This window comes from Dryobates pubescens, chromosome 31 (assembly GCF_014839835.1).
Source record: "Dryobates pubescens isolate bDryPub1 chromosome 31, bDryPub1.pri, whole genome shotgun sequence".
In the NCBI taxonomy this organism is placed as follows: Eukaryota; Metazoa; Chordata; class Aves; order Piciformes; family Picidae; genus Dryobates; species Dryobates pubescens.
Window position 1 is genome coordinate 2,564,227 of NC_071642.1, and position 14,120 is coordinate 2,578,346.

General features: G+C 56.6%; 1 protein-coding gene across 21 annotated transcripts in view; it reads right to left on the reverse strand.

Annotated features, from left to right (window-relative positions):
* Window positions 1-14,120, reverse strand: part of PTPRS (protein tyrosine phosphatase receptor type S) — a 171,214-nt gene that overhangs the window by 18,351 nt on the left and 138,743 nt on the right. For 9 of the 21 annotated variants that reach the window (XM_054174815.1, XM_054174823.1, XM_054174820.1 and 6 more), the window contains 9 exons: window positions 12,324-12,914; window positions 11,482-11,579; window positions 10,626-10,879; window positions 10,156-10,249; window positions 9,608-9,823; window positions 7,034-7,191; window positions 6,073-6,084; window positions 3,457-3,569; window positions 1,152-1,199 (listed from right to left, as the gene is read on the reverse strand). In XM_054174815.1, the coding sequence (XP_054030790.1) occupies window positions 1,152-1,199; window positions 3,457-3,569; window positions 6,073-6,084; window positions 7,034-7,191; window positions 9,608-9,823; window positions 10,156-10,249; window positions 10,626-10,879; window positions 11,482-11,579; window positions 12,324-12,914 (1,584 nt within the window). The remainder of the gene's footprint in view (window positions 1-1,151; window positions 1,200-3,456; window positions 3,570-6,072; window positions 6,085-7,033; window positions 7,192-9,607; window positions 9,824-10,155; window positions 10,250-10,625; window positions 10,880-11,481; window positions 11,580-12,323; window positions 12,915-14,120) is intronic. The other 12 variants (XM_054174824.1, XM_054174828.1, XM_054174825.1 and 9 more) reach the window with 6 other exon arrangements.

Consider the following 14,120-nt stretch of genomic DNA (forward strand, 5'->3'; position numbering starts at 1 on the left):
GACCACACAGCAAGGGGGAGGTGGCAGCTGGACTGGGACACCATCCACAGGAGCAGTCAGCACCAAAAAGACCAACATTTGGATGAATCCATTCAGAACTCCCATCCCAGCTCCCAGGGCAGCACCTGTGCTTCTCCATGGGTCAGCTGAACACTCACAGCCCCTTCCTTGCCCAGCACAGCAAAGAAAAGTCAGCCCCCAGCCCCCCCAGCAGAGCTGGAGCTTGGCTTCTAACAGGGATGAAGTTTTTCAGAGCCATCTGACGTTTCAGTCACTTGAATCTCTCTAACCTTACCACAAAGGACTTGATTCTTTGTGCACCACAGCCAGCTCACCAGAAGCATCACCCTGACAGCTGCTGCATGGGCCAGGGCTGCATGGCACCTGGCATGAAACCCAGGGGGTGTGGAGGACCATGGAGAGGCCTCTGGGCTTTGTGCCCCTGGATGCCAAGCCACAGATCCCTGCCACAGACGGGAAATGGCCCTGGGGGCCTCTCCTCCTGCTCTGCCATGACAAGGTGCCTGTGCTCCTCTCCAAAGAGCGAGGAGACCCTCAGCTGCAGCTCTGCTTTCCTCTTGCCCTCCCTGACAAAGCAACAGACAGAGGCACACACAGGGACAAGGCTCACACCAGGCTGCACAGACCAGGGACATGGAACCAAGCTTCAGAAACAAGAACATCTTGGACAACGAGGAGAAAAGGCAGCTTTGAGACCCAGGCTGTTCTCCAGAGAGACACAGAAGGACAGACAGTGTCCCCTTCCCCACACACACTGCTCCCAGGGGCTCTGTGCTGCTGCTGCTGCTACCCTTGGCTTGCAGAAGGGGCTGGGGTGTGATACTGTAAAACTGGAAGCGCAGTGGAGACACAAGAGATGGCAGAGACGAAGGGGATGAGATGTGCAGACACCGCAGGGGGACAGAGAGCCCAGCCAAAACAAAGCCAAAACAACCCCAAACAAACCCCAGACGCCCCCAAACAACCAACCCCAAAGGACAACAGGGATGAGACAGAGTTGGAAAGGGACAGAAGAGAGGGAGGGGAAAGAAGGCAAAGAAGAGTCAGAAGAGTAATTATTGCAGTAATAATAATAAGTAGTGTGGGGAGGGAAATGAAACCAACAGGAACAAAAACACACAGGAACTAACTTTCCAAGTCAAACTCAGGGTCACTGAGAGGGCTGCTCAGACCAGAATCTGCAGAAAACAGTAAAAAATAAATAAATAAAAAAGGCAACACTGGTAAAAAAATTTCCATGCTAATAAACCAACAAAACAACAACCAAAAGGAAACAGAACGAAACCAACAACAAAGAAACCAACACAAACCTCCAGAGGGAAAGAAAAGTCGGGGGGGGTATTTCGGGTGCGGATCAGGCTCGGGCAGGACCTCTGCTGAGCTCTGCTTCCCCTCCTCCGAGCTGCAGGGCTGCTCACACACACTCCCATCCCCACAGCCCTCCTCTGGCTTGCTGCTGGGGACACAGGGGAGCCTCTGCTTGCTGGACCTTAGGTCATCTGGCTGGAGAAGAGCTTCAGGTCCTCTTCTAATCCACACCACGTTTAATGCAAGTGACCTGCAGAGCCTTCCCCTGCAAGCTGCAGCACAGCCTCTCCAGCAGCACGCTCCCAGCTCCTGGCTTTCCAGCCAGCTCCATTTCCACCCAACTGTTTGTGACCAATTCTCCCCCAAGCCTTTCAGACCTTCTCCTGCTTTACAACCTCTCCAGCAGAGGAAACTCCTTAGATCAAGTGCCCAGCAGAAGCAGGCAGCCAGATAAACTCTGGCTTGATGAACTCCTAAAGCCAGGATGACAGCAAAGCCTGGCAGGCATTTCAGAGCTGCAGACCTCTCCTGCTCAGGTTGCATCTCTCAGCTGTCTTTTACAAGCCTCTTGGAGCAGCAATTCAGAGGTCCAGCATGACCACACCAGCAGGGTCAGGGGACGACAGCCTCCCTTCATCTATCACCTGAAGCTCAGAACTGCCCTTGAGCTGACTCTGCTCTCCTGTGGGGCCAGGGAGAAATACCCAGCAAGGGAAACACAGAAGCAGCACTTCAGCTGCTGCTCAGCAGCCACAACCTTCCATCTTCATTTTGATTTCAGCACAGGTCTGACTTAGGGGAGGAGCAGCTCCTTCCCCAGGCTCTCCCATCACCAGCTGGAGCCAAGCTGAACTCTCCCAAAGGGAGCTGCTGTTTGCATCCTCTTGGTGTAACACTGAGTCCAGACAAATGCAAACTGCTGCTGAGCTGCAGCTGGGGGCACTCAAAAGGTCTCAAACACCTTCAGACTCTCCTGCAAGAGTACCACTCAGAGCTGATTTAGGGACCTGCTGATCTGCTCTGCTTCCAGGCCCTGCATTGAACCCCCTTCCAACCCTCAAGCTACCTAAGCTTGGGCTGATACCAACAGGTTGTTCCTAACTCAGCTCAGTGCTTCCTTGGTGCTCCCCCCCCCAAATTCCCTCTCCTTTGGGCAGCCACTGCCTTGCCAAGCTCGCCCTAAGAGAACTCAGACAACGCTAAGGACAGGACTGGGACGAGAAGGGGAAACAGGAGCTGCAGAAACATTACTAAACAAGCACAAACCAGCAAAAAAACCACAAACAAACTGAAAACAACAGCCAGCCCCCCCCTGCCCTCCCACCCCCCAAAAACACCACCAAACAAAAGCACAGTAAATTCCCTTCCGACTCCTCAGGCACCAGGAGCTCAGAGGCAGAGGTGTGAAGCAGTCACCGCTCAGCATCGCCCAGTGTCTGTGGGGGTGAGGACGTGCCCCTGGCTGCTGGGGGGTGGCTGAGGTACCATGCAGGCAGCCTGGACATGCATGTGGATGGGGCACGTGGCTGTGCAAGGAGGAGGTGCAACTGAGCCTCTCTGCCCGGCAGCGAAGGGCTCCAGGCTCGCTGCTTGCGGCGCTGCCGCCTGCGCCGAGCGGGGAGATGCCGCACGGGGCAGGGCTGGCTCCTAACCGGAGCATCCTGGCGTGGCTGCAGCAAGCACCAGCTGCAGATGCGCTTGGAGCACTCCTGCACGCTGGGCAACCTGCCAGGCTTCATCTCCATCGCCCCTGGGGATCTCCCGGTGCGAGCCTGCGGCAGTGCCGAGCCTGCCCAGCGGCCTGGGGGGGCTGGCAAGCTTGGCGCTGCCGCGGTGCTGCAGCTGTGTCCTTAGCCCAGGATGCAGCAGTTGCACTGGGAATCCAGGGAAGCCCTTCACCCTGCCTTGCTAGAGCCTGCACAAGGTCCCTGAGGTTTCCCAGCAAAGGTTTCTGCCAGCAGCCTCCCTTGGCACAGACAGGGCTGGCTGCTCCTGGGCTGCATCCTGGGTTAGCTCTGGGTCTCAAGGCAGCAGGGCAGACTCCATGCAGGCAGGAGGGGGCTAAGGGAAGGGCAGTTGCTCCATTCCTGCCTTCCCAGGAAGAGAGGCTGGTCAGCAGCCGGTTACCTGGGGTCTGGAAGTTGATTCTCCTCATTTCCACAGGGTCCTTGGGGTGGTGAGGGGTGATCTCAGCATTGTTCAGCAGGCATTTTGTCCTTGGCTCTGAATCCTTCCTTTTGCTTTAACAAAAACAATGAAGGGGGAAAAACAACAGAAAAACAAAGCAGCTTAGCTTAGGAACCTTCCAGTCTTCTCAGGTCCTGCTCAGGCCTCAGCTCCCACCAAGGTCAGGGAGCAACCAAAGATGTAAAGAAAATACATTGGGGAAGGGCTGAGCTGCACCAGGGCAGGGCTGAGCTGCACCAGGGCAGGGCTGAGCTGCACCAGGGCAGGGCTGAGCTGCACCAGGGCTGAGGTTTTGTCACTGCTGTATGTGATAGATTTACAGTGGCCCAGCAGCCCCTCAGCAGCATCCAGACAGCTCTGCAAGATTCCTCCCTTCTCACAGCAGTATGGACAGGCAGCAAGGAGCAGCCCAGGTGCTGTGGACTCCCACCTCAGCCTCCCTGCTCACACAAACCTCCACTGAACTCTGCAGACCTCTGCAGCCTGAAACATTCCAACTCTGGCCAAAGCATTTTCAGCCTGAAAGAACCAGAGCCAGGACAATCATTTGGGAAAGCACAGAGCCTCCTGGCCATGACCTTGGATGTGAAGCACTGACACTGCTCTGCTGCCTGCTTCAGGAGCCCTCTGTGCCTTGCTGCAGACAGAAGGCAGAGCAGCAGTTTTATGCACAGCCCTAAAACTCTGGGTTCAGAAAGCAGAGCAGACAGAGCCTCTCCCATCACAGCTGTGCCTGCTGAGATCTGTCTCACCTCCTTGCCAGAAGCTGAAGCCCCACTCCAACCTGCCAGCTGAGCTGCACATCTAAGTGCTTCCTAATAGATTTTGCTCCAAATGGGTTAGGTTAGCTGAGGTACTTGAAAAGTCTCTGCTGACCTGGCTCCTTCTCCTTGAAAAGGACTTGGGAGCAGAGCCCAGTGCTGATCTGAAGTTGTGATGACCTCTGGCAAGGGAACAGTGACAAGCTGTGGGAGCAGAACTTCTGCAGTGGGCAGAGAACCTGCACCTACAACCTGTGGCTTGCAAACACTGTCCCAGGCCTTACAGCAAGGCAGCTGTAGAGCTGCTGCCTCCTCCTGCTTGGCTTGCTCAGAGGCCTCCACAGAGCTGCTGCCTCCTCCTGCTTGGCTTGCTCAGAGGCCTCCACAGAGCTGCTGCCTCCTCCTGCTTGGCTTGCTCAGAGGCCTCCACAGAGCTGCTGCCTTCCCCTGCTTGGCTTGCTCAGAAGCCTCCACAGAGCTGCTGCCTCCTCCTGCTTGGCTTGCTCAGAGGCCTCCACAGAGCTGCTGCCTCCTCCTGCTTGGCTTGCTCAGAAGCCTCCACAGAGCTGCTGCCTTCCCCTCTTGGCTTGCTCAGAAGCCTCCACAGAGCTGCTGCCTCCTCCTGCTTGGCTTTCTCAGAAGCCTCCACAGAGCTGCTGCCTTCCCCTCTTGGCTTGCTCAGAGGCCTCCACAGAGCTCCTCACTTCCCCTGCTTGGCTGGCTCAGAAGCCTCCAATAATAAGCCTGCAGCAATCATGGCAATTGCTTGGGCAGAGAGGGGGTGATCCAGCCCACTTTTAGCTGCCTCTTAATGGCATTGATAGGTGGAAGCAGTGGCAGGAGCCCTGCCAGCCCTGCATGGGGCAGCACTTTGGAAGGGCACCGCGCTGCAGTCTGGGAGCAGTGTATTTTTGCTGCAGTTCTGCAACTGCTGTGAATGGTTGGCTGGCAAAAGCCATCAGTAACTTCCAGGGAAAGCTCTCCCAGCCTTGGAAATGGCTGGGAAGAAGTCTCAGTTTTGCAGCCATAATCAGGCTGTTAGAAGTCCCTTGGCTGGTGGGGTAAGAACAGCTCCTGCAAGAGGGTGAGGCCAGCTCAGCTGGTGAGGTTCTGCTGCCAGGATGCCAGTGGCTCAGGGACAGCCTGTGTGGAGCAGCCAGACATGGAGAAAACCTTCTCTCACCCCTGACTGCCACACAAATGAGTGTTTCTCTGCTCCATTAACCCAACATTTTATGAGCCATTTACTGTCACTGCTGCTCAGCTCGAGGAAGGACCATTCCATCCCGGGCTGGACAAGCAGGAGGCAGCTGAATTGCTTTGCTTTTTGTGTGCCCTGCTTCAGAGATGGTCCTGAGCTTGTCTGACACAGGGCTGCTGTTAGGACAGACCTAATGATAGGAACAACAGAGCCCCACCACCACAGGCAGCAAACACTGCCTAACACACAGCAACAATCACACAAGGGTAGGGCTTGGAAGGGACCTCTGGAGACCAAGTCCAACCCCCCTGCCAGGGCAGGTCCACCTGAGGAAGGGCACAGAGGAACAGGCCCAGACCAGCTCTGAATGTCTCCATCATCTTTGAGACCATTGAGTCCAACCTATCACCCAACACCATCTAATCAACTAAACCATGGCACCAAGGGCCTCCTCCAGGCTCTTCCTAAACACCTCCAGGGATGGTGACTCCACCACCTCCCTGGGCAGCCTGCTCCAGTGCTCTGTCACCCCTAAACTGAAGAAGCTCTTCCTCAAGAAAGAACCTAAGGAAATGGCAAATCTGATGCTCTTACCTGTCTGGTTTGCTGTCCAGGAAAGCAGTGGAGAGAAGACAAGACAAATGTTCAGGTTAGAAAGGACTTGCAGAGGAAAGGGAGAAGCTTTTGCTCAGCTCTAAGCCTGCTACCACAGTGGCAGGTGGGACCAGCAAGGATTACTTATCAGGGCTAATGGACACCAACAAGGAGCAGCTGAGCACTGCTGGGTGTTTCCAGCAGCCTCACCTGGCTGGGATGCAGGAGGCACATCCAGAGCCTGAGCAGAGGCACCTGTGCAGGGCAAGGCTGCAGCAGGGCTGAGAGCTCCCTCCAGCCTGGGTACTCAACGTCCCTGGCCACAGCTGCCATCCTGCCCCTCCTCCTGGCCTGTTTTGCTCAGCATCTGCTCCCTCTCCTGTCCTCTTCCACTGCACAGTGTGCTCAGAGGCCTCCCATCCTCATCCACACACCACCAGCTGCTCAGAAAGCCAAGGCAAAGGGAGAGATTTCCAGGGGTTGCTCCCTCCCCTCTCCTGCAGGCTCACATTCCAGCCCTGCTCTCCTCTCCCAGCTCCAGCTGAAAGCCAGTCTGAGAACAAGAGAGGTCTCTGCTGACCCAGAGCAGCAAAGGTGCTCTCCCTGCATGCCCCCAGCTGTGCACACATGGAACACAGAAAGGGGAGGCTGTGAGCAGTGATTCTGGAGGAGAAAGGCAAGAGACCTGACAAACTCATGGCACCCCTGCCAGCAGGGGCTGTCTGTGAGACAAGCACAGCTTCACTGAGTGCCAGGGGCAGACTCTGAGGCAATGAGTCCCCACCACCCACTGCTGTCTCTCCTGTGCCTCTCAGACCCTTCCAGGGCTCCTCTCCCTGGTGCTGGTGGAGGGATGTGCTTTCAGCTGACAGCTGCAGGACCAAGGAGGAAAACCCCTTTAGGGGCTGCAGCTGGGGCCATGCAGAATGGGTCAGAGGTCTGGGCAGGAAGCATCTCTTACTTTTTGTAGAGCAGAATGGCAATGACGATGCAGATGATGAAGACCACGGCCAGGACGGGCCCGATGACCCAGATCAGCCCTTCCTCCCCATCTATGATGGGCTGTGGATCAGGGTTGTCCAGCTGGATGGGGTCAGAGAAAGGACTAGCAGCAAAAGTCTGCAAGACATGAAAGGTGGTGGGGCACAGATCAGAGCTGGAACAGGGACTGAAAACCAAGGGCAAGCAAAGAGAATTCCAGGAGAGCAATCGCTGGGCAGGAGGCACAAACCACACAGCAGGGAAAATGCCCTCTGCAGCCTGCAACAGAACTGCTCTGGCAGCAGCTGAATGAGAGCCACCACCCTCCTCCAGTGCTCCAGGCAAGACAGACCACTGAAAGACTGGAGAAGAGCAGCCCCAGAGGGGAGCTGAGCAATGCTCAGCAAGAGCTAAAGGAGCTGTGGAGGGCAAGAGGCTGGGGCCAGGTGCCCAAGGACAGCACAAGGGGCAGTGGGCACAAACTGGAAGCCAGGAGGTTCCATCTGAACAGGAGAAGGAACTTCCTGGAGCAGGCTGCCCAGAGGGGTTGTGGAGTCTCCTGTGGAGAGGTTCCAACCTCCCCTGGCCATTGTGCTCCTGGGCAAGCTGCTGTGGCTGCCCTGCTGGAGCAGCAGGGTTGGGCTGGGTGATCCCCAGAGGTCCCTTCCAACCCTGACCATGCTGGGATGCTGTGAAGCTGCAGACTGCTTTGTGCCCAGGGCTCACCCAAGCTGGTAACCAGGAGGATGCTTGTAGAGATCTCTGCCTCTGCTCCACCACATCCCTGAGGCCTCCCCACTGCCACAAACACACAACCACTTTTTCCAAGCTCTCATGTAACCATCTGGCTTTTGAGAGTCAGAGGGGATTACAGAGAAAGAGGGAAGGGATTGAAACAAGAATTAACACTTGCAAACAGTCTGGGTCTGGTGACTGGAAGAACCCAACCCTCACTGTTCCTGGTGCAGGCCAGGATGCCATTGACCTTCTTGGCCCCCTGGGCACAGGAGATGTGGGTTGGGGGTCTTTGACCTCCATCAGCTCTCAGCAAGCCTGCAGTGCTGGGAGCTGCCAGGGCTGCAGGCTGTGGTGTGTGAGGGTGCAGTACCTTGTTCTGAAGCAGAAACTACCCCCAGCTGCAGTAATCTGATTGAGGAAGCACTCAGCAGTGTGTCAGCCCTAATCCCTTCATAGCCACCACCCAGCTCAGGAGTTACTGGGGGGGAACACAACAAATAAATAAATAAAAACAACCTTCTGCCAACCCTTCATTTCCAAGAGCTCCCTGCTACAATTCCACAGGGGGATTTCAAACCACAAGGTATTAGTCTGCTCCCCCTTGTGCAGGAGGGAGGAGGCAGGTAAATATTGAAGCAGTTGTTTTTCAGCAAGCCAAACACAGCCCCTCTGGAAGCAGCAGAGGTGCTGAAGGGCTGGGGGACACAGGGAGGTTTCCACTGGAAACTGCTCCCCTCTCTGCTTGGCCAAGCAGCGGGTTGCTGCTCTCCAAGCAGGGTGTCCAGGGGCAGTGCCCTGAGGAATAAGAGGACAACCTCTGCAAGGATGACTCCTTGTAAAGGGCTTTGACCCAAGGACCTCTATCCTGAGCAGAGAGTTCAGGACTCCCCATCCCAGACACTCATCTGGAGCATGTCACAGAACCATGGCTGGAGAACACCTTTAGGATCATTGAGTCCAACCATCCTCTAACTCTGCCAAGGCTGCTGCTAAACCATGGCCCTCAGCAAGTGCTGACTAGGAAGACCAGCAAAAAGCAGCAGCAGCAGTGCACAAATGCTTGAGTCACAGCCTGTCTGCTTGGAAAGGCACTATCACAGCATGCCTTGTGTTGAAGGGACCTGTAAAGCTCATCCAGTCCAACCCCCCTGCAGTCAGCAGGGACATCTGCACCCAGAGCAGGTTGCTCAGAGCCCCACATGACCTGCCCAGGACTGGTTCCAGGGAAGGGGCAGCTCCCACCCCTCTGGGACATTGTTCCACCACCCTCTGTGTAAAAAATGTCTTCCTTCTCCCCAATCTGAATCTCTCTCTTCCAGTTTCAAACCACCTCCCCTTGTCCTGTCACAAGAGGCCCTGCTCAAAAGTCTGTCCCCATCTTCCTTATAAGCCTCTTTAAGCACTGCAAGGCCACCAGAAGGTCTCCATGGAGCCTTCTCTCCTCCAGGCTGCACAACCCCAACTGTCTCAGCCTGGCCTCTCAGCAGAGAGGTTCCAGCCCTGCCAGCACTGCTGTGGCCTCCTCTGGCTGCCCCTCCAGCAGTGCTGTGCTGTGGACTCCTGAGCTGGGTGCACATTTCCTGCATGCAGACAGAAGCACCAACAGCTCCAACAGCCACATGCAGAAGCTCAGCAGCTGGCCAGGAAGGTCTTTCCTAAAAAAACAACCCCCAAACCCTCAAACTCTGGCATCTGGTGTGGGAGAGTTGTGGAGAATGCCAGGGGGGCGGCAGGGAGGGATCTGCCTCCTCCTGGTGTGTGGCAGGGACAGAGGGGAACGAGCTGGAGGGGGCAAGAGAAAGCAGGCAGCACTCACGGCCTCGGGCTCCTGCAGCACTGCCAGGATGAAGAGGACATATTTCTGGCCTGGCTCCAGGGCTCTGTTCTCGAAGTTGTCGTAGTGCTTCATGTCCCCCAGGATGAAGTGTGAGGGCAGGGAGCGGAAGCGGGCGGCGATGTAGGGCTTGGGGAAGTCCAGCTGCCGCGAGTGGCGCAGGCTGCGGCGCCGCAGCCGGGCGATGTCCTGCACCAGCTGCAGGGAGCAAAGCAGCACTGAGCCCTGGCGCCCTCAGCGCCACCAAGGAGAGCTCCACTCACACTGGTCACACCTTAGCTGCTCAGTGTGGAGCACAGGTGCCCCAAGCCCACCCTTGCTGGGTTCTCGCTTCACCATCCCACCCAGGACAGCTGTCTGCTGCCTCCCAGCAGCTGGCTTCAGTTCCACCCACACTCAACTCCCTCCTCCAGGTCCATCTCCTCAGGGCTACCCCAAGCCCCCCCTTGCTGGGCTCTCACTTCACCATCCCACCCAGGACAGCTGTTTGCTGCCTCCCTGCAGCTGGCTTCAGTTCCACCCACACTCACCTCCTCCAGGTCCATCTCCTCAGGGCTGCCCAAGGGGTTGAGGAACTGTCCTCCCCGGGACTTCCTTAGAGGCACCACCACAATGTAGTAAGCCCTGAAAGTTGGGAATGATGAGAAGAAACAGAAGGAATTCATCTCCTTCCTCAAGGCACAGAAGCAGAGGGTGCTCACTCTGCTGTGGGAGGCCCAAGCAGCCCCACTGCCCCCCCAGTGCATTCTGAACTTAGCACAGCTGCTCCTGCTGCTCCTGGAACGAGTCTGGATTCAGTGGCAGCCCCACATGACAATTCTCCTTGTCTACCCTTTGCATGCCCTTAGCATCCACTTCCAGCTCTGGGAAGTGGCTCCAGAAGGCTAAAAAATGCAGGGAACAGCCCCTTGCAGGTTTGTAGCATGGCCTCCAGCCATCAGGGCTGACCCTCCCAAGGGAACCTGAGCACCCCACGCCTGCAGCCCCCGCAGACACCTACTGGACAGCCACAGGGCTCTTCACGTCCGGCAGAATCACCACCACGTTGCCATCAGCATCAGGCTTGTGGGTGACCTCTGGCTTCCTGGGCAACATATCAGCTGCAGTCCAGGCTGCCACGTTCTGCTGCAAGCCTCCCATGCTGTTGCCTCTGTTCATGAGGACGAAGTTGTAGAAGGTGCGAGGCCTCAGGTTGGTGATGAGCTTCTTGGTGGTGCGGCCGTCCACGTCCACGTTCAGCCCGTTGTACTGGATCTGCAGCGGGGCAGGAGGCAGCACAGCTGGCACCATGGCCACAGCTGAGGCTCCTCAAAGCCACCAAACTCCTTCCTCCCCCTTCATTGCTTTGGTCTGCAGAGGACATGGGGCGCTCGGCTCTGCCAAGGCTCCGTCCTGCTCTGCCGGAGCTGGAGCCAGCAAGGAGCCATCTGAGCGAGGAGCTCTCTGTCCCTGGTGCTCATCACAGGGTCCCCAAGCACAAAGCAGATGCAGACCAAAGCTTTGAAACTTCTCTGGAAGAGCAAATTTCACCTGGGAAGGGGAAAATGGAGCTAACTTGCCTAGGGAGGAAAAGATCTGGGGACAGAGGTGGGGAGTGCAACCCAACAGCCCTGACTGTCAGCCCTACCACTGGCAACCTGTGCCAGTCTCTCACCACCCTCATGGGGAAGAACTTCTTCCTAACCTCCAATCTGAATCTCCTCATTTCTAGTTTTGCTCCATTCCCCCCAGTCCTATCACTCCCTGACACCCTGGCATCCAGAATTCCTGCCTCTGACAACCCCTTAGTCAAACAACAGAGAAGACCCCCAGGCAACAGGGAAGAAACACAGCTCCAGCTCCTCCATTCCACTTGCCTTGTATGGGGTGGGGGAGTTGTAATTCTCAGGAAACTCCCAGCTCAGAAGGACAGAAGTCTTGGTCACCATCTTCACCTTGAAGTTTTTGGGTAAAACTGCTGAGAGAAAAGTGAGGAGGAAAAGGAGAAAGGAGAAGAAAAGGCGGCAGAGGGAAGGAAGAGTAAGAAAGAGAAGGGAGAGAGTGTCAGGCAGTGGGAACAGGGCCTGCCAGGCCGGGTCTGGCTGCTGCTGCAGAACAAGGGCTCGCTCCCTCCTCCACACTTTGCTTGAGTATTGCCAAGGTCCATCTCCCACTGCTCCCTGTCTGCAAGCCTAACCCCAGGCAGGGGTGAGGAAGGCTGGGGTGGCTTTGCCCCACACACTTTATGGATCTGGGTGGCTGCTGCAGGAACGAGGTGCTGGCTTTCTGAGCATGCTCAGGTGAGGAAACCCCATCCCAGGTCACCTTTGGAGGTCTGCTTTGGTTGCTTGGTTTTTGTTTTGGTTGTGTTTTTTTTCTCAATTGCTTTGTTTTGATAAGATTTTTGTTTGTTTTCTGTTCTCTTTTGGCTGTTTGCAAAAGCTGAAGAAAACTCTGCCCACCTGTCGAGCGCCTGGCCCCCCACCTCAGGGGCCAGAGAAAGCAGGGTGTCCGGACTTAACTGAAGTAGAAAGCGGTAAAAGGAACTTACCTGGCCCAAGGCAGAGGGGAGCTGAGGGACTGAGCGTGACGCCAGAGCGCTCTGCATTTACTCACGAGCCTGGCTGGGCCTGGCTTGGCCTCTCCAGCTCTCTGCCTCCCGGCACCAGCCCCGGTTACAAGGAGAGAGAGAGAGGGAGGAGGAACCGGTGAGTCCTACCTTGGTCCAGCTGGAACGTCCGATACTGGACGGTTGGGCTGTAGGGCCCGGGGCCTTTACTGGTGTGGGCACGGATTTTAACATCGTAGGCAGTGTTGGGTTTGAGGCCGTTGAGGGTGTAGGAGTTCTCTGGGGAGGGGGGCAGGTCTCTCTCCAGGGGGCTGCCAGGGGACCCGGCCTCCCGGTAGGCCACGGTGTACTTGACGATGGCTCCGTTCCGCTCGGCCAGCACGGGGGGCAGCCAGCCGAACTGCACCGACATGGAAGTGATGTTGCTCGCCTCCAGGATCTGGGGGTAGCCCCTGGGGATGTCTTCAGGGGTGGTGAGTTCCTGCACAGCTTCCTCCCCGAAGCCGGCCCGGCTCTTGACGGCCAGCCGGAACACGTACGTGGCGCCCTTGTGGATGCTGCCGGCTGTGTACTTATCCTCCGTGGCAGGGAACTCCAAGGTGGCCAAGGGCTCCACGTCCTTGCGGCCAAACTGCAGCCTGTAGCCCAGCACCTGGCCTTCTGCATCCAGGGGAGGCTCCCATTTCACCAGCAGAGTGTTCTCCTCTGTCTGGTGCACGGACAGGATGGGCTTCCCTGGGACTGGGAGAGAGGAGAGACAGCTTCAGTCAAACCCGCAGGAGAGCTGCAGCTGCTGCCACAGGTTCCTCAGAGCAGTGAGCAGGTTCCAGCTCAGCTCAAGTAGACCAGAGAAGAGGAGGCTGAGGGGAGACCTGCTTGCCTCATAGAATGGTTTGGGTTGGAAGGGACCTTAAAGGTTGTCCAGTTCCAACCCCCTTGCCATGGACAGGGACACCTCCCACCAGCCTCATCCAACCTGGCCGTGAACACCTCCAGGGAGGGGACACCCACAGCCTCCCTGGGCAGCCTGACTACCTGGAAAGAGGCTGCAGTGAGGTGGGGGTTGGTCTCTTCTCCCTAGTGATAAGGGATAGGACAAGAGGAAACAGCCTCCAGCTGCACCAGGGGAGGGTTAGGTTGGAGATGAGGAAAAATTTCTTTGCTGCAAGAGCAGTCAGGGACTGGCACAGGCTGCCCAGGCAGGTGGTGGAGTCCCCATCCCTGTAGGGGTTCAAGAAAGGTGTGGCCATGGCACCTGGGGCCATGGTTTAGTGGCCATGGTGGTGTTGGGTTGATGGTTGGACTCAATCATCTTAGAGGCCTTTTCCAACCAAAACATTTCTCTGCTCTGTGACTCAGTGCACTTCAGTTACCCTCCTGTACACCCAGCTGCTGCCACCCACCCGTGGTGCAGGTGGATGTTGTCTGCCAGGTTCAGGAAATGAGAGGCGCTGCCAATGTGTCAGCTGTGAGGTGCTGACACATCCCTGCGTTTATTTTCTTCCCTTTCCTCAGGAGGGAAAGGGCTGCAGCCTGCCACAGCTGGGGAGAACAAACTCTGCAGTCCTGACTCCTGTCTTGGTCACTCCAGCAGACAGATTCCCAGAGCAGGGAAGAATGAAGGCTGAAGTCTCCCAGCTCCCATCCCCTCTCTCTCCATTACTCAGCACAACTCAAGCAGAAAGAGACGAACAGATTGGCTCAGGCTGGGAAGTCCAGAGCAGCTGAGGGTAAAGTAATGAAGGATGGGAAGGGAAGTCTGGGCAGCCCCAGGTCCCGAGCAGCAGGCAGGAGGCCAGCTAAGCAAGTCTGGCAGGCATCTGATCACCCAGTTGGGTACAGAAAGAAGTGGAAACAGCCCAAAATCTGTGCGAGGCAGAGGGCAGGGAGTTGCTGCTTACTCTCTGCAGTTTCTCTCCTCTGGAGGAAGGGGAAAGACAGCTGAGT